Source organism: Saccostrea cucullata, unplaced genomic scaffold (genome assembly GCF_032062105.1).
Source record: "Saccostrea cucullata isolate Sc308-1 unplaced genomic scaffold, CSIRO_AGI_Scuc_v1 ctg2276, whole genome shotgun sequence".
Classification (NCBI taxonomy): domain Eukaryota; kingdom Metazoa; phylum Mollusca; class Bivalvia; order Ostreida; family Ostreidae; genus Saccostrea; species Saccostrea cuccullata.
In genome coordinates this window covers 50768-71038 of record NW_026936300.1, presented here as the reverse complement: position 1 = coordinate 71038, position 20271 = coordinate 50768, and the positions used below count along the sequence as shown (strand labels likewise).

At 34.5% G+C, this 20271-nt stretch overlaps 1 protein-coding gene and 1 non-coding gene across 2 annotated transcripts in view; both read left to right on the top strand.

The window, feature by feature from the left end:
• Positions 1 to 1034: 1034 nt before the first annotated feature.
• The window catches only part of LOC134245343 (centromere protein I-like), a 32992-nt gene continuing 13755 nt past the window's right edge, over positions 1035 to 20271 (top strand). The window contains exons 1-12 of the mRNA XM_062727641.1: positions 1035 to 1119; positions 8345 to 8479; positions 8844 to 8962; positions 9162 to 9269; positions 9477 to 9572; positions 9799 to 9888; positions 10356 to 10508; positions 10832 to 10999; positions 13006 to 13126; positions 13293 to 13381; positions 13529 to 13646; positions 13873 to 13937. Of these exons, the coding sequence (XP_062583625.1) occupies positions 1062 to 1119; positions 8345 to 8479; positions 8844 to 8962; positions 9162 to 9269; positions 9477 to 9572; positions 9799 to 9888; positions 10356 to 10508; positions 10832 to 10999; positions 13006 to 13126; positions 13293 to 13381; positions 13529 to 13646; positions 13873 to 13937 (1320 nt within the window). The 5' untranslated portion in view covers positions 1035 to 1061. The remainder of the gene's footprint in view (positions 1120 to 8344; positions 8480 to 8843; positions 8963 to 9161; positions 9270 to 9476; positions 9573 to 9798; positions 9889 to 10355; positions 10509 to 10831; positions 11000 to 13005; positions 13127 to 13292; positions 13382 to 13528; positions 13647 to 13872; positions 13938 to 20271) is intronic.
• Positions 6673 to 6746, top strand: Trnat-ggu (transfer RNA threonine (anticodon GGU)). Its single transcript has one exon. It is a non-coding gene; the product is annotated as a tRNA-Thr (tRNA).

Genomic DNA, 20271 nt, shown 5'->3' with positions numbered 1-20271 from the left:
GTATTGCATTTGATTAAGGTCAGACGACACGTTCCTCAAATATATGTTTTGTATCTCTCGGTATTATATAATTTTTTTTCATATTTGTCATTCTCTTCTGATTTCTACATTGTTTTCAAAATGTTTTTAAATATAAGTACACCAAAAATTGTGTTATATGCCATTTAGAAGAATACCATTAAGGGTTATATAAGAAATATGACCCTATGGTATCTTGGCCAAATGCCTGGTAAGGTATCCTAATTTTTTCTGAGGAAACTTGTTTAAGTACCTATACTTCAATGACAAATTATCAGGATAAATTATATATTTTTGAGGAACGTGTCGTCTGACCTTAAATATAATAAAGGAAAGAAAGGCATTGGTTTGGTCTACAGGAATCGGTGTAAATGTCCAAAATATGGTTAGCTGACCACAGCTGCACAGACCTTGCAAAAGTACGCGCCTAGGAAAATCTATTTACAAAGAAATGTCATGCAAGATCTAGTAAATTATATTGAGGAGAAATTATGTAATAGATCTCTTAGAATGTTCCCCCAGGTACTGGGTTTTGGTTTATAAATATGTTTGTACCGTTTTGATGTGAAAAAAAAAAAAAAAAAAAAAAAAAAAATTTCTAAACCATGCAAGACCCAAGTACCTGTGGACGTCCCTTTTAGAATATTGTTTCTGCATTGAAAGGCTGATATTTCCTCTTAATCATTTTTATGATTTTTGTGTGTGCATTTTTTCAGAAAAAATAAAGTAATTTTTTTTATTTGCAAAAAATTTGCTGTAACATGCATCAATTGAATTTCTAATAAAATATGTTTAAAAAACATAATGATGCATTTTTATTTACTAAATAATGATAACCAAATATATACAATCCAAAAAAGTTACATAATATATATTTTGATTTAATAAATGCCCTTTGATCCGCTCGACAGTGATTGTTGATAGAAGGGTCGGGTTCGGAATACCATAAATATTGTGTTTACTTTTGGCGGCCAATTCAGAATCGTTATCGTCCTACGGGCCTATCAATTTATCAAAAGAATGTAGCCCTCAGAAAACACAAGATGCCTACACTGGACAAAGACAAAGGAATTGTAGATGCAGTAGAATATTTTGTTAAGGGTAAATATGTCTTTGTTAGCGATATGGTATCAAATTTTAGTTTGTAAACAATTTTGAAGAACCCCTGGACAACTGTCTAGTAGTTGTGTATCAGCTGGTGTATTTAATATTATGTTACTTAGTAAGTTTATAATAATCACTACATATAGTTACATAGAATAACCAACAAAGCATTAGTTAGCTACTGAAAGTATTTTTGCTTGATTAATTTGTTAAAATTTAATGACAATTTTCCAGCTAATAAAATCTACACGAAAAGTAAACAAAAAATAAAAGAATATTTTAGGGTACTACTAAACAGAGTACGTTAGAGTGCGATAGAGTACCCTCGAGTGCCCAGTAGTCGTGCTCTTAAGAGATTATCAGTGCTAAGAACAATTTAAATGAAAAGTATGGTTATTTCTTCTGATAGTTAAACTTACTGTGTAATTGTCTAATTTTCTTGATATAAAAAATATTTCTAAGCGCTTTATTGAAATTAATATCGGGACTCAAACCACGTGAGTTTTACGTCGGCCATATTTGTTTTGGACCAGTAGTCGTGCGCTTGAATGAAGCAGCAAATATTGGGCCAAGAAAAATGAAAACAAAATAAAAACAAATTTCAGGTGACTAAAATGTTATATTTCAAGGATCAATTCAATCATTTTTAGAATTTATTTGATTTAATTAGGTTTACGAATGTTTTTCTAAATTAAGTCATAAGTTTTTCATCACTATTTATTTACATGTATTTCTATGTAATAATTACGTATTTCAGTATAAGAACTATAGCATTTTTATGAAGTCATCTTTTAAAATTCTTGACAAAAGGAAAAACATAAAATACCCAGTGATCATCACGTATGATTATGCTAATTAGCCATGTGCTCGCCGTGTCCATAGGTGGCGCTTTCGTGCAGGAAGAGCATATATTTAGAAACTTTTAAAAGAGTATTAGCAAAATGGCGGCATTTATTGATGCTTATGTTTATTTGATTAATTTATAAATGTTTCCTCGGCATATTTGACTTTTCGTTTCAGAGTAAGCACTTTCTTCTTTGAAAATCAGTTGTTTATGACGTAATATCATAGCACGTGACAAACTTTTGACAACAAACAAAATGGTGCACGACTACTGGGCACGCACGACTATAGGACCCTCGACCATACTTTAGAGTACGCTAGAAAAATTATGTTATTCAATGCAATTAAATTGTTTATTTATGTATGTACAACCTGATTAAACATTATTACCGGTATACATGGTATAAACTTATTTGCCAATATTTGACTTTCCAATATTTGTTTTTAGCGATATTTTGACAAGAAATAACATCCAAAATTCAACGCATTAAGATTACGTTATACCTATAGCTAATACCCCTATCTCGATAACTATTTTGTTTCAGACTTTCTTTCTAAAGACTTGCATCTAAATTTTATCAAATATGAACAGTCAGGGGCATAACTTAAACAAGTTATTTTCAAAAATAACTCAAATGAGTTATTTTTTTGTCTCAATGAGTTACTTCTCTTTGCTATGACCTACTTTTTCCCAACCTTAATAACTCAAACACGTTATTTTTCCAAAATAGCTTCAATAAATAAATAACTTATTTAAGTTATTTTGTGTCATTCCTCCCTAACTTCACACCCCGTGCACCAAAGGATTTTGCTCGTGCACCAAGACAAAAACAAATGTTTGACTAAATATAAACCTTGCTCAATGCAGGAAAAGTGTCAAAAGTCTTGGGAAAAGTTGGGATTTTTTTTTATTTAATGATAAAAGTTGTACATATACACCATGTGGATAAAACCACAAAATAAGGATTAAAATGCTGTTTATCTCCACCTCCTCACACATTCTCCATTGGAGTCGGTGAACTCCATCTAGTATTACATAATGGAATCCCAAAATGCAATGCAAATTGGCAGGAAACATGAAATATCCAAGAAATCAATGTCCAAGTGGGATATAAAAATAACTTATTTAAGTTATTTTTCAAAAAAAATTTATTTGTGTGAAATAATGAAAAATAACTTATTTAAGTTATTTTTTTTATAACTTGTTTAAGTTATGCCCCTGACTGATGAAATTAATTGCATATGTAAATATTTTTCACATTCACAATGAGACATTTTAACATGTTTAAGTTAAATTAGATCGGGATCAAACGATCGAACGTAACCTGAAATCAAAAATTGAAATAACTTGTAAGATACAGAAAACATACAATTTGTTTTTTGAATATATATTCAATCTGTTAAACTAAAGTAGAAAAACATATAAAAAGTGGTTTAACTCTTTACCCCCTAATGCATTACATCCTTTACCCCCTGATGCCACCATTTGAAGCTATGCCCCATTTCCCTGATGCCACCATTTGATGCATACACACAACAACCCTAATTTTGCTCTGTGATTTCCCCTGTTTCTAAGTAAATTCAGCTCTAAATAATAGCCAATCATGTGTATTACACATTAGGTAATGTTACTATAATTAGTGAAGTCACAGCTTGGTGTGAATTCACTTGAGATTTACCTGTGTGAAAACAATGGCACCCAGTCTGTTTACGAGAAGAAATTGGGCCTTGTCACAAGCAAAATGCAGCCTTAATATTGCATTTTATGTAACATACCTTGGATTGCATTAGCATTCACAATGTTTTTACATCAGTTCTAAAGTTGAATTTAATAGAAATAAAATTTTACAATAAAAATTAGAGGAACTTTAACAAGAACAACAATGGCGGCCACAGATTTCCCATGTGTTTTATGAGTACTAAATAATCTACTTTCAGCATTTTTTTCATTTGGGCATTGATTTAGATAAAAACATGTATTAATTTATTTTCCCCAAGACTTTTGCAAGAAGTGGTCAACTAAATATATAAAATATTTATAAACATGCCTGCTTGAACATGATTGTGAAGTTAAGTTGGCTCAAGTCTAAGATAACTACCTATCATTATTAATCTATCTTAATCAATATTAATTAAACAAAAAATAATGAGCCTATTAATTGGTTTGGTATTATTAGCTCACCTGAGCCGAAGGCTCAAGTGAGCTTTTCTGATCAAAATTTGTCCGTTGTCTGTCGTCGTCGTCGTTGTCGTTGTTGTCGTCGTAAACTTTTCACATTTTCATCTTCTTCTCAAGAACCACTGGACCAATTTCAACCAAACTTGGTACAAAGTATCCTTGGGTGAAGGGGATTCAAGTTTGTTCAAATGAAGGGCCAGTCCCTTTTCCAAGGGGAGATAATTATGAATTAGAGAAAAATTAATGACATTTTTAAAAAATCTTCTTCTCAAGAACCACTGGGCCAGGAAAGATGAAACTGATGTGGAATCATCCTCAGGTAGTGTAGATTCAAATTTGTTCAAATCATGACCCCCGGGGGTAGGGTGGGGCCTAAATGGCCGATCAAAGTTTTACATAGGAATATGTAGGGAAAATCTTTAAAAATCTTCTCAAGAACCTTTGGGTCAGGAAAGATGAAACTCATGTGGAATCATCCTCAGATAGTGTAGATTCAAATTTGTTCAAATCATGACCCCCGGGGGTAGGGTGGGGCCAAAATGGCCGATCAAAGTTTTAAATAGGAATATATAGGGAAAATCTTTAAAAATCTTCTTCTCAAGAACCACTGGGCCAGGAAAGATGAAACTGATGTGGAAGCATCCTCAGGTAGTGTAGAATCAAGTTTGTTCAAATCATGACCCCTGGGGCTAGGACTGGGCCACAATGGCCGATCAAAGTTTTACATAGGAATATATAGGGAAAATCTTAAAAATCTTCTTCTGCAGAACCATTGGACCAGAGAGGATGAAACTCCTGTTGAAATATCCTCAGATAGTGTAGATTCAAGTTTGTTCAAATCATGACCCCCGGGGGTAGGGTGGGGCCAAAATGGCTGATCAAAGTTTTACAAAGGAATATATAGGGAAAATCTTTAAAAATCTTCTTATCAAGAACCACTGGGCCAGGAAAGATGAAACGCATGTGGAATCATCCTCAGGTAGTGTAGATTCAAGTTTGTTCAAATCATGACCCCCGGGGGTTGGGTAGGGCCAAAATGGCCATTCTAGGTTTTACAAAGGAATATATAGGAAAAATCTTTAAAAATCTTCTTATCAAGAACCACTGGGCCAGGAAAGATGAAACGCATGTGGAATCATCCTCAGGTAGTGTAGATTCAAGTTTGTTCAAATCATGACCCCCGGGGGTAGGGTGGGGCCAAAATGGCCGATGAAAGTTTTACATAGGATCATAGGGAAATCTTTTAAAATCTTCTTTTCAAGTACTTCAAAGCCAGGCTTCGTTATATTTATTGGAAATCATCCTCAGGTAGTGTAGATTCAAGTTTGTTCAATTCATGACCCCCTAGGGGAGGGGGGTTGTAAAATTCAAGCCACCCCCCCCCCCCCCCCCCCCCACCCAGTTTACTTTCAGTTCTGATCTGATCTGTGTTTTTTCCTAGCCAATTGCTCAGGTGAGCGATGTGGCCCCTGGGCCTCTTGTATTTTAAGTTTACTGGTATATTTTATGGAAAATTTCTTTCATAGAAAGGATAATATGAAGATTAGTTGTGAAAAATTCATTTTACCTGGTTTCACCTATATATTGTTAATTGTAGATTAATTATTCTTAGAAAATTATATGACAATACTAAAGTTCAATCCATTCCTCAAACATTGATATATAATATGTGCCACTTTGATGATGTTTAGGTACTTAATTAGCATGTTCTAAATGTAATGGTCAGTCATTTCCAGTCAGTCAAAATGGCTTCAGGGGGCAGCCAGATAAACACTCTAGGGAAATCGCAAATGCGTCAAATGGTGGCAACAGGGGGAAAAGAGTTAATTGCATTAAATTACAAAATATTACTAGCGTACTCTAAAGTACTCTATCGTACTAGCGTACTCTGTTTAGTAGGACCGAATATTTTATCATGTTTATATATATTTTTTATTTATAGTCATTAATCTGTCAAACATTTCAACAGTGATCGACCTTTCAGACTTATTCTTTGTGTTTAACATTTACAACATACATGATTTCTACAAGCAATCTTTGATTTACTTCTTTGGATATGAATCTTAAAACAATGTTGACTAGTTAGAATATTCTAACTGTGTCTCGGGACAAGCCCTCACCACAGTTAGAATACCACCCATATACTCGCAATGTAGCAAAAAATGGCAGAATTGCTCCAAAACGATTTTGAAGGATACAAATGGATTTGCATAGAAAATAACTTATAAATTAAACAAAATGTCACCAGGTTCACAGGTGCGTGAAAGTCAGTCAATATATCGGGTCTCAATAGCTCAGTTGGTTAGAGCGCCGGCACGGTACGCCAGAGGCCCTGGGTTCGAGTCCCGGTTGAGACTTGATTTTTCACCACCTGTGACATTTGGCGCCCAACGTACAAAAACCCACTATTTCCTTGGAACATGCCTCACAGCATATCCTTAACTGGTAGAATTCGAGGACGAATTTCTACAAAGAGGGGGAATATGTCACCGGGTTCACAGGTGCGTGAAAGTCAGTCAATATATCGGGTCTCAATAGCTCAGTTGGTAAGAGCGCTGGCACGGTACGCCAGAGGCCCTGGGTTCGAGTCCCGGTTGAGACTTGATTTTTCACCACCTGTGACAAAAATTAACCTTCTTGGGGCTGGGTAAGTATTTAAACCTAAAATTTAGTCTAAATAAAGACGAAAATCAAATAATTTTCTCAACGTTTTTTCTCGCTTCAAATTTTCACGCCATATTTACATTCGGAACTCTCTTGATTGTTCATTCATAGAAAATGCACTAGTACAAGTCATCACCCATGTTTACTTTGCTCCATTGTGAATACACAGAACGCATTCTATCGTTAAACCGGGTCTGTAGGACATTTATAATTTTAATGATAGAACATTCTATCTAAATGTTGACCAATCTGAATGGAGTGTCTTACAACTTTAGCCTAATAACACATCTTGCAAGTGATGGTTTGCTCTCATAATGCCACTTTTTCTATAAATAACAGACCACAACAATATATTGTGGTTTATACTTTACGTTAAAACTAAATGTTAGTCTTTGAATACCAGAATACCACTATTGTACAAAAAAAAAATCACTATGTAATTTCCAGTATGGCCTACAGCAAATTTTGTTTGCATCATTAAGAAGTTTGCAAGTTATTGTCCATAACTCTGTAAACTCTTGGACTGTAAGAATTATTAAGAATTGTTAGTTACCATTAATTTAAACAATGCTTAAGAAATGAAGAGCCTCCCAAGTTCAACATGTTCAAAGGAAGCATTACTGTCTCAAATATTTGAAGAAAATGGATATAAAAATTTGTATACCAGGGTTCAACATTAATGTTAGTCCGTTAGTCTCAGACTAATACATTTTCATTCGGACTAGTAAAATTTGTAGCTAATTAGTCCGAACGGGCTAATAAAGTTTTCAGGAGAAAAAAGAATTAACCGATGTTTAAATATTCTTGACAACTTTCACTGGAAAACCCTGTATTTGTTTTTAGCTTTCTAGCTTCTTGGCGGGAAGTTAGGTATTTCTGAATCAATTCGGGGCTTAATTTTAGGACTCATTGGTATGAAATTAAACATTTTAGCAATCATGATTTGATATGACACATAAAGAAAGATGTCAGATGTTTGGATAATGTAATCATGCCCAGAGAAAAAAGAATGGGATCCGGAATACGATCGTAGCACGATTTCAACGAATTTTGGTATACACCTTTCATGTAAATGCTTTGTTTATTTCAAAAAAGTATATAAAATACATTGCAACATTTATTCTATTATCTATTTATATTTTTGACGGACTAATGAAATTGCCCGCGGACTTGTAAAAATAAAGGGGCACTAGTCCGGTCAGACCAAAGCCTAAAAATGTTGGTGTCGAACCCTGTATACTGAGATTTAAATGTACATTTCTAAAACAGTAAAGGCAAAATTATTGTAAAATTCTTAAGTCCTCTGAGACAGATGGAAAAGGAAAATTATTAATTTGAAAGTACTGCCTGTATCTCTCTTTGAAAATTACAGACAGCTTTGGATTTATCTGGTATTTGGTAGAATAAACATGCTGAATATCCCATTCATACTGTGTGCTCACAGTAAATGGAAATGAAAGCTCAGAATTGTAACACATGAAATTCTTAATAATCATCTCTGTTCTGGTTAATATAGACTTGTTTTACATTCAACAGAAGAGAAAATAAAGAGGAGGGGCAATGTACAATTGTCAGAGGCTTTGGAGACGCTGGAGAGGGTCTCAAAAAGTCAAGGTTTATCCGCAGACGATATCATCACACTTTGTGAAGTCGCCGCCAGCGGTCGCCATGGTAAAAATATGAACCAAATGATTTAAATATAAATTGTAAGCTGAAAAGATCATTATTCCAGGAAATCATATTAAAGTTGTTTGCTGATGAGATTGTTTTATTTGCAACTTGCAAGAACTTTATTTTCAGGTAATTACTTAAGACAGTATTCTCACAAAAAAATCATTCTTTCATATAATAATATTCTTTATGGTAATATAGAGCAAATAAACACAATTTATGAAAGTTTTGTATGGTTAAGAAAAGTAAGATTGTAATTCCAGGTGAACATTGTAATTTCAGCTGATATCAGTTGTAAGCTGATAAGATTGTAATTCCAGGTGATGATATCAGATGTAAGCTGATAAGATTCTTGTAATTCCAGGTGATGATATCAGCTGTAAGCTGATAAGATGCCTGATTCCGGCCAAGGAGTTTCCAGACAGGGCTGTGATGGTGTCTATTTCCTACATTTGTTCCAACATCCCATCCAGCAAAGTCCAGGTAGGTGGATCCAAGTTTTTGTGAAATATTTGAAATAAGAATTTAAACCAATTTTTTTTTTAATCTGTGCAATGAGAAAATCTGAATCTTATCTTTTGATCTACTGATTTGAACAGAATTTACTGATGTGGAAGTAGATTTTACGTGCTATTTCGAGCCATGATTCTTAGGTTGACCTAGATTATTACTTCTATTTCAGGCCATGCTTTTGAGATTGCTGATTGCTGTATATGACTACATTGACAAAAAGGAAACAATTCAGAAGCTAGGATACTTACTTTTCTGTTTTATTGAAAACTCCTTCTTGGTAAGTATGAGACAATGTAAAAATAAAGAATAAAATACATGGACGTTTTTGAGTCATTTGTGATGGTGATGTATTTTTGTGTTATCTTGAAAATAATTTAGAGATTAACAATTATTTGTACACATAGACTTTTCACTAATTTTTATTAATTCTGGAAATTGATTAACTTGATACTCATTTAAAGTTAACATTACATGACTTTTGTAGACGCCCTATATCTGCCATCTCCTGTACCTGTTAACAAGGAAGGAAGATGTTCGATTGTTCAGAGTTAGAAAGCTACTAGATCTACAAACCAAACTGGTACTATTCTTCTATGACCTTTGATTTTATTAAATCTTGTAATGAGAATTTAAAAATTACATTAACTGTGTCCATTACATTTTGGATTTTAAGATAAAAAGGGAAAGAATTCAGTGTTTCTTAAAATTCAGTTTAACAAAGGAAAAAATGCATGCCTTCAGATTAAATGGCTCCAGATATGTTGTTTAGCACTTTCAATGTCTTTTTTTTTTCCCTATTTTGACAGGGCCCCCAGTCGTACCTTATTGGACTGTTGTCGATTTACAAATTGTACTTTCCAAATCTGGTGTCCATTGTCATTCCAAGTACCAAAAAGGTAGACTAGCTTAAATCACCATATTCTGTAAAGGTAGACTGGCTAAAATCATAATATTCTGTAAAGGTAGACTAGCTAAAATCACAATATTCTGTAAAGGTAGACTGGCTAAAATCACAATATTCTGTAAAGGTAGACTGGCTAAAATCACAATATTCTGTAAAGGTAGACTAGCTAAAACCACAATATTCTGTAAAGTCAGAATAGCTTAAATCATAAATTCCAGTCAAAGCATACATGAAAACCTGGGATTAAGGGTAGTGAGCCTTTATGCAATAAAATATTAGAAAATACAGTAACAAGCAAAGGCAGAATATATTTACAGTGTATGTACTTTAAGGCAGTGTATTCTCAAGTAGTTGGTTTAATAATAAACAATTTCTTGGTTTCACTGCTAGTGAATCTGTATGAAGAAATGCAGGAATTATGGGAATTTAAGGTCACTCAAGTTAATTGTTTTGTTGCAGCACTTTTTCCCCACCAGGGACAGACAGTGGTGTTCTATTATTAGAGAAGTTCAGGAGGGGAACCAGAATATAGAGACATCCCACCTTAAGCTGTCGCTGGAGTTGTCAGAGAAACTGAGAGCCGCCGAGACCACAATGCTTCAGGGAATACCAGTCAGTGACTCAGAATTTACTACCTCTAGTGATCAACGAAAATATTTACATCATTTATAAGATTAAAAAGAGTTGTGCCTCTTGGAATTACAATAACATTTGTGTTTATCTTTGATAGAACAAATATTTGAAAAGTTTGAAAAGCCAGGATGATGAAAAGTTTAAAAACTTTGCATTTAAATTTAGTAAATGGAACATATATCCCACCCTTCCCTCTTAATTAATTACTACTGTGTACGCTGATTTTGACTTGTATTACTAGCCTGATTTTGACTTCAATTACTAGCATGTATTACTAGCCTGATTTTGACTTCAATTACTAGCCTGCCAAGAGGAGGAAAGTTGAGCCTATCCCAGTTGTCCACTCCAGCCGGTCTAACCTGACGGTGAAGATGTCCAGCCGCCTGATAGCCATGCTGGAGGAGAAACCTATTCCTTTTGTACAGATACCAGATATAGACACGTTACTTAGGAACCCAGATAAAGTAGAGGTACGATACACTGTATAAACATTGAAGAGGTATTTTGATTAATCTATATTTATTATATATTTGGGTGTGCAAAATTTTGCAGAAATTAGATCATAGACAGTCAGGGGTGTGACTGAAATCCATCATTTTAAAAAATGATGGATAATGGTCATTTCTTCTAAGTATATAATGTACACAATTTTCTGATTTTTGTAAATATGACGTCTTTTCATCATATTTCCATTCTCAAGTCAATTTTCCCATCCCATTTACTACAGTAATTAGATATAGTACACTATCCTGCCATAGACCCTTGTGTAGAGAAACATCTTGACAAGTAATTGAAATCAAAATAATTTGGTGCGCTCCGTAAAACTAATGAGATAATTAAGTGCGCCCAGACCTAACAATTTGATAAAAAATGATGAAAAACAGTCATTTTTAATATCAGAGATAACTCTATTTCTAAAATAAATTTCAAAATAGAAATGACTGTTTTTCATCATTTTACTAAAAAAAGATGAATTTCCATCATTATTAAAAATCAATTTAATGACTGAAAATCATCATTTTTAAAAATGATGGATTTCAATCACACCCCTGACTGATAGAATCAAAAATAATCAAAAATTACAGTGCAATCAGAATATCCAAACTCTCTCATAACACTATGCAACTTAAAATACAGTTTGAACTTCTGTATCTCAGACATGGATATCTTGAATGCCATGGATGTATTGGAGTCATTTTGAAAATTTAAATTCCTGGAATATTTTACCCTGGATATCTTGAATGCTCTGCTGTTTGGAATTTTTTTTCTCAGTCCTTTGGAGATCAGGATATTGAGGCTTGATTGTATGTTCACTGTTAGAATATTAGAACAAAAATAAGTCTAGGTGTCTAAATTGAATCAGAAATTGTTGTAATTTCAGTTACTGGGTGCAGTGTTGAGGAGTCCTCTACTTCAATGTTTAATGTCATATTATTGTCATAGTTTCAGTTTACAATCCAGCTGGTCGGGGCATTGCAGAGTCCGATACTTCAGTGTTCAATGATATAATGTTGTTAATTTCAGTTACCGAGCCAGATGGCTGCGGCCTTGAGGAGTCCATTACTCCAGTGTTTTATGATTTCAATTTGTTAATTTCAGTTACCGAGCCAGATGGCTGCGGCCTTGAGGAGTCCATTACTCCAGTGTTTTATGATTTCAATTTGTTAATTTCAGTTACCGAGCCAGATGGCTGCGGCCTTGAGGAGTCCATTACTCCAGTGTTTCATGATTTCAATTTGTTAATTTCAGTTACCGAGCCAGATGGCTGCGGCCTTGAGGAGTCCATTACTCTAGTGTTTTATGATTTCAGTTTGTTAATTTCAGTTACTGAGCCAGATGGCTGCGGCCTTGAGCAGGGGACGACACTAACTTTTAAACCCTAGTTGTCAGCAGGGCTAGCCATTTCTAATTTCTGCAAGCCCTGTTCATGTATTAGTTGTGCAGCAGCCTAAGGCTGGTGACCGAGTCGCGAAGCCAAGGGGGGTAGGTGCGGGAAGGGGCTTCCCCCTCCTGCTGGCGGGGGTAGGGGGGCCTCCCCCGGGAAATTTTGAAAATAGAGATGCCAAATCCTGCATTCTGGCTGTATTTGGGGTAAAAATGATATGTCACTCTATGATTGTACCTAAGACATTTTTCTATTCGAAGAAGTACACATATATAATCATTTAGGGTATTTCGAATTAACTTTAAATTTTACAATTTTGACATACAAAAATAATAATTATGATGATAAAACATGTTTGAAAATAGATTTAAAAATTATTAGATACATTGTGTTTAATTGATAATTATTTTTGTTTCTCTGAGTGAGTACTTAGTAAAATTCTTAGTAGCCCTGCAGGGCAAGTTTAAAGGCATGTTTGGTAGCCCGACCTCAATATTCAGTTGTCCCGGGCCAGCGGGCTACCGTTAGTGTCTAACCCTGCTTGAGGAGTCCATTACTCCAGTGTTTCATGATTTATTTTGTTAATTTCAGTTACCTAGCCAGATGGGTGCGGCCTTGAGGAGTCCGTTACTTCAGTGTTTTATGTCGTACAGTGCGGACCCGCTGATGACCTGCCGATTTTCTTACTGGCTCCAGGACACTCTCTGCGATGGTAGGCATTATTCTCGCAGATTTAACTGGACTCTCCTGGAAAATTTATCTCAGATTTGAGTCAGAGCATTTAAGAATGAATCAAATATGACTCCCACCAAATTAAAATCACAAATAGTGATCATTTTTGAGAAGATGTTTGAAAACAGAATTAATTGTCTTTGTAGAACTTCTGGATAGCACAGTTACCCCCTCTTGTTTCCCGAGAATTGAGTCCATACTAGAGAAACTCATACAGTTCACAGAGTTCATTCAGGTTCTCCATTTATCCACCTCTCTATGTAAAAATAAAGATGTAATCTGAAAACACATTGAGATAATCCCATAGCATTTTACTGATAATAGCCCATTCTAACTTAACATTTGGGAAAAATCAGTAGAAGCTGCTGTGTTTGTTTTACAGGAAGGCATACCAGCCGTGGACCAGATTTTATTCCGCTATCTTCAGGTCTGGAATGGAATGGACTTCAGACAGCACGTGTTCAGACTCATCACCAGATGTAGACTCTACCCCTTCTCATGTAAATTAACTTTGTTTGTGTGTGTCTGTATGTTAATTTTTTGTTTGTTTTAATTATTATCATACCTAAAGCATTAGATTTTACAATACACATTCTTTAAACAATCTAAGAAAATAAACATACTTTTTGTATATATCCCTGCTAAGAATTAACATTTCAACAAAAAATTAAAGTTATCTCAAGTAAGTTTGATCTATCATAGCACTATTTATGGTAATCATTTCAGTGTTAAATGAGAATGTTTTGGAGCCATTGAGGAAACTGTATGTCAGAACTTCTGTTTTTATTAAGGTATGTTAACACTTTCATTATTAGTATCATAAGTTGCATGTGTGGCACAGAGCACAGGGTATGAAGTTTATCCCTATGTCGCGGGTTCCAACTGTCAAACATGAAGAACAGTCCTTTGGGTGAGACAGTATAAACCAAGGTCCCTTTTCTCAGTAGATGCTGGTACGAAAAAAGATCCCTCACTGCAAAATGACAGTAAGTGCCGAGTAATGGGGGAGTAAATGTCAAAACTTGCAGCTTTCCACAGGTAAGTGGTGGTGTCTCCATATGAGTGAAAAATTTTTGATAGGGATGTTAAACAAACAAGTGTCATAAACAGAGCTCCAGATAAGGTGCAAATTTGCAGAAATATGCATATTTAAGCTGAGCGAACTGTTACGCTTTAGCAATCATAGATAAGCATTACACCACGAAAGTACTGCGTACAATTGGTTGAATAATACAAGTACGACTTAACAAATGATATGAATTGATATTAATTGAGGTGAACTCGGTGTTTGATTTTTCTCAAAATGAAAAAAACTGTAGATCACTAAATTTTCACGACACCTTTTTTTCACGAGATAGTCATTGACTCTTAATAAGCGAGACAAAATTTTCACAAATTGTGGTTATTGCTATATATTATCTTAAGAAATACTATTATACGCGAGAATTAAATTTTCGCAAGCACACTTTCTCGGGTAATTAAGCTAAAATTAAGTTCTCGCAAATAAAAAGTGATTTACAGTACAGATTTAAAAGCATTTTAATAACCAGGAATATTCATACTAGTAATGAAGACGACGATTTTTATTTCGGGAGAAAGAATCAGAGACCAAGATTATCATTGATTTTGCCTAATTTTTAAACTTTAAATTACTGATGAAGATTTCTGTTCAATTCTCTTGAGTTTTCTGTTTAGTAAGACGCTTGTATACAGTATGCATATAAATAATAATGTTTACATTTTTTTCTAGTCCATTGCCAATTTCTGATTTCTCTCAACTTGCCATATAAATGAAGATTTTTTTCTCTCCTTTACTCTTGTTACAATATCATCTCAAATGGAGGAAAAAATAAGTGATAACACCATACCTATGGCATGATCTTCCTTGTCAAAAAAAGAATGTTTCTCAGTTTTAGCCAAAGTCTTGTTTGTATTTTCAAAATTTTGTTAAATAAATGCAGACACTGTCCTCTATTTTTTTCCTCTTCTAAAGCACATATATGTTCAATATACTTTGAAACCATTTACCTGAAAATCAAAATCTGCATTAATTTGAAAATCAGGAAGTAAATACACTTTGGGGTAAAAAATTATCTGGAGCTCTGCATAAAGCACTACAGAGCATGATTGGCATGCTCGTCAAAATTTTACATACTAGGCATAAAATGGAAAAAGCTTATTAGGATATCTCGATCACTATAAACTCTCCCACTTTTCAAGCGGGGGTATAATGGTCCACTTGCAAATTTCAATCCCTAGGCATACAGATTTTTTTGAAGCCCCCCTGCTACAGACTTGTAACAAGCTTTTCAGATTGCTGTAGTTTAAATGTTGTGATGTGAAAGGATTATTATAAAGTAAGTGGACTAGCGCCATAAAATTAAAACTGCTTTAGGTACAATAATGAACTATGGATATTTAGGTATCATCATCTTTTCTACTTATAGAATATATTACAAATCAAAAGTTCTATTTTTTATCAAATGTTTTTGTAAGCAATGAATTGTCCAGGCTGCGCAACCCGAACATGACAATATTTTTTTTTTTTCAACTTGAGTTTAACAGAAAAAATCTTTTGATCATGTTGATTTGTATTTATTATATCTAATGTGTATCACTCAATTTTAACTGTTGATTTTATGAAAACACGTGACGTCGTGATCCAACTCTCCGGATGACTTTGTTTTCTGAATCCATACCACCACTCTCTGAAACTGATGACGTAGTACAAAGAAATATGACGTTATTTTCTTGCGCGTTAAAAAGTCCCTTGTTATTATGCTTTGTTTAATGGATAAATATTAGTTTGGCAACGAGTACCAGGTTAATCAGTTAACCATCGAAGGTTGCGAGTATCGGTTAGTAAAACTGCTATTCAGTTACTCGGATAAAATAGATTCTACACAGTAAAGGCATAGAAAATTAATGTTTTATAATTTATAAATGTATACAAACTTACACATTTCCATATTTTAAGGTAAGTTAGATTTGATCTAGTGCATGGTTGTAGTGAATCAAATTGTTTTGATTGGTTTTCACAGTTTATATAATTGATAGCTTTGATTGCTTGGGGTATACATATTTTGAAGGCCTGAGTTATAATTACCTCATTTGATAATTTAACGAAATGCTGCTGCAGACATAATAAGCTTGGAGTTGTAACAAAAGAACAGCTGATTCAAAATCTGTAAAATCACCTAAGCTTAAATTATTCGGAAACCAGGGATTTATTGTACACTCCACATATTAATTATGTAGTATGTAAATAATTATTCTCCTTGATTGCGACATATTTCGGGGGCTGAAACAGAGAGTGTAAAATGGTGATTGAAGATGACGTATTTATTTGTCTTCTATGTGTTTGTCGAATTCCTAATTAAGTTTCTTTATTTTAAAATCGTAAATCTTTGACGATATCCTATGTGTGTATTGTAAATATAATGTCCCTGTACAGCATATTTGTGCATTACTAATACCGATAAGTATAAAATACGATAAATGATTGATATTGATACTTTAACCAAAAATCATCCAAGTAACCGGGTACTCGATCAGAAGATGAAGCGAGTAACCAGTTATCAAAAATCGTCCCATTTGCCAACACTAATTAATATTATCCAATTTATCTCTTTATGTTTATTTTAATATATTAAGCCAGTTGTAAGGGGTTATATTATAAATTTATTATTATATTAGTAAATTGATCCGAAGAGCCGTATCATGTCTCGTTGACAGGCGCGGATCATCAAATCAAATGAGATGCGAAGTGTCTCGTTTGATCTGATGATCTGCGCCTGTCAACTTGATGTGATACGACCCTTCAGATCAAGTTACTGTTATATATATTTGTCATCTAAAAATCCCGTTCATTCAGGCATGTGATGCAACACATTTCTTCTGTAAAATGTGCATTTTATGTCCCCCTTCAGGGATTAATCTAGGCTTTGGGGGAAACTACCCTTTCTTGAGAAATTGGGAAAATCAGTCGAGGTCTGGGAACCACTCGAGCAAGTGAAGGGCAAGCACTGCTTGGGGACCAATTGAATTTCAGCATTTTTATGAGCATAAAGTAGCAAAGTAAAACCATATTTCTCATATACTGAAACATTTTACTTTGAATTTTCAGTTTTTATGAAGGGGAAAAATTATGTGAAGTTTTTATTATTGTAAGGGGAATATTTTACTCATCAAAGGGGAAAAATTAGATCTTCAGGGGAAATTTTCTCTAGGGGAAAAATACTGAATACCGTTAGTCAATTTACCCTAGATTTATCCCTGCCCTTCAAAGAAGGGAGTGCATATTGCTTTGCTGCTGTCTGTCGGTCGGTAGGTCTGTTGGTCCATTTAGTTTCCATTCATTTTCTTCATAACCGTTGCACATACTGAAATGAAATTTGGTATACAGGTATATCAGATGAATATCTAAGACAAGTTCTGTTTTGGGTACGATCGCACCATAATTGACAGAGTTATGCCCCTTGGACTTCCAATTATTTGCTGTTTCCATTCATTTTCTTTGAAGAGAATGCACATATGGAAATGGAATTTAGTAAACAGATTAGTCAGATGAATATCTAGGTCAAGTTCTGTTTGGGTATGATCACACCATAGATGCAGAGTTATGCCCCTTGGACTAAGAAAAATTCCATATTTTTAGCTCACCTGAGCCGAAGGCTCAAGTGAGCTTTTCTGATCACATTTTGTCCATTTTGTCTGTAAACTTTCCACATTTTCGACTTCTTCTCAAGAACCGCTGGGCCAATTTCAACCAAACTTGCCACAAAGTATCCTTGGGTGAAGGGGATTAAAGTTTGTTCAAATGAAGGGCAACGCCCTCATTCAAGGGCAGATAATTGGGAATTAATGAAAATTTGGTGGCATGTTTTAAAAATCTTCTTCTCAAGAACAACTGTGCCAGGAAAGCTGAAACTTATGTGGAAACATCCTCAGGTAGTGTAGATTCGAATTTCTTCAAATCATGACCCCCGGGGGTAGGGCGGGGCCAAAATGGCTGACCAAAGTTTTACATAGAAGTATATAGGAAAATTCTTTAAAAATCTTCTTCTCAAGAATGACAAAGCCATAATTCATCATATTTAAATGGAAGCATGCTCAGGTAGTGTAGATTCAAGTTTGTTCAAATCATGACCCCCGGGGGTAGGGTTGGGGCCAAAATGGCCGACCAAAGTTTTACATAGAAATATATAGGAAAATTCTTTAAACATCTTCTTCTCAAGAATGACAAAGCCATAATTCATCATATTTATTTGGAAGCATGCTCAGGTAGTGTAGATTCAAGTTTGTTCAAATCATGACCCCCGGGGGTAGGGCGGGGCCAAAATGGCCGACCAAACTTTTACATAGAAATATATAGGAAAATTCTTTAAAAGTCTTCTTCTCAAGAATAACAAAGCCATATTTCATCATATTTATATGGAAGCATGTTCAGGTAGTGTAGATTCAAGTTTGTTCAAATTATGACCCCCCCCCCCCCCCCCCCCCCGGGTAGGTTGGGGCCAAAATGGCCAACTAAAGTTTTTAAAGATATATGTAGGAAAATTCATGATTGGTCATGGGACTACTTTTGGATTTAAACTTTACAATAGGCAGTTTCCCTTCATTTTCTTTGGAGAGGTTGCACACATTGAAATGGAATTAATATACAGATTAGTCAGATGAATATCTAGGCCAAGTTCTGTTTTGGGTACAATCGCACCATAATTAAGAGATGTATGCCCCTTGGACTTAGAAAAATTCCAATAATTTGCAGTTTACATTCATTTTCTTTTGAGAGGTTGCACATATTGATATGGAATTAAGTATACAAATTAGTCAGATGAATATCAAAGTCAAGTAATGTTTTTGGTATGATCATACAATTTTTGACGGAGTTATGCCCTTTTGGATTTAAAAAAATACCAATTTATGGGGGAGGGGGCATAAGTGTTTTACAAACATCTCTTGTTTACTTCTTCCTGTATGATGATCCATAAAATTTTATTGTACTTTTATATGGAACGTTTAAACAATTAAGGAGAAACTGCTGTAGACCTAGGAAATGTTTAAACTTGATACAGAGAAATGAAGTGCATAGAGTACATGTACTTGCTTTTTAATGCCAAAAGAGATTCAGAGAGATGAGGGATGCACTGTTAATTGTCGATTTTAGTCAAGGTGTTAAAAGTCAATCACGTCAAACTGTGACATTAATCATGTGTTGCAGATATTGAACTCTAAGAAGCAAAATATGCTGGCATAATAAAACGCAGATCTTTCTGTATGTACAAATCCATTTGCAATATTATATATGAATATGCACTGAGAGCAATAGTTCATGACATTGTAAAGTCTAATAAACAGGACGGATTCAAGTTTTTACTCACATCTAGGGAAAAGGGCTAGGTATTGGCCAGAGATTCATATTATGATATTTTGGATTGCATTGCAATACATGAATGTATTGCAATATTTTCAACCAAGATTAAAATGGCATTTTCTTATTTTGTTATTAACTTTGATTTACATGCAGAATGTACATAACTATGATAAATAATCAAAAGGAAAAAAATGTTAATTCAATCATGTTTTTGCACTGAAATACACCTATAAAACAGCATCTGTCTAATGGTTTAGCTTAATAAAAGCTTTTATTAGCTCACCTGAGCCGAAGGCTCAAGTGAGCTTTTCTGATCAAAATTTGTCCGTTGTCTGTCGTCTGTCGTTGGCGTTGTCGTAAACTTTTCACATTTTTATCTTCTCAAGAACCACTGGGCCAATTTCAACCAAACTTAGCACAGAGTATCCTTGGGTGAAGGGGATTCAAGTTTGTTCAAATGAAGGGCCACGCCCTTTTCCAAGGGGAGATAATCATGAATTTGTTAAAAATTAATGGCATTTTTAGCTCTTCTGAGCCAAAGGCTCAAAGAGCTAATGCTATGGCCATTTGTGCGGTGTGCGTCGTGCGGTGTGCGTTAACTTTTTAGAATATGGGCCATAACTCAAGAACCCCTTGGCCAATCAGTACCAAATTAGTCACAGGGTATCCTTGGCCCAAGGGCTACCATTTATACTAAAATAAGGGTTGGGACCCTAAAACAAGGGGAGATAATCAGGAAAACAAAATCA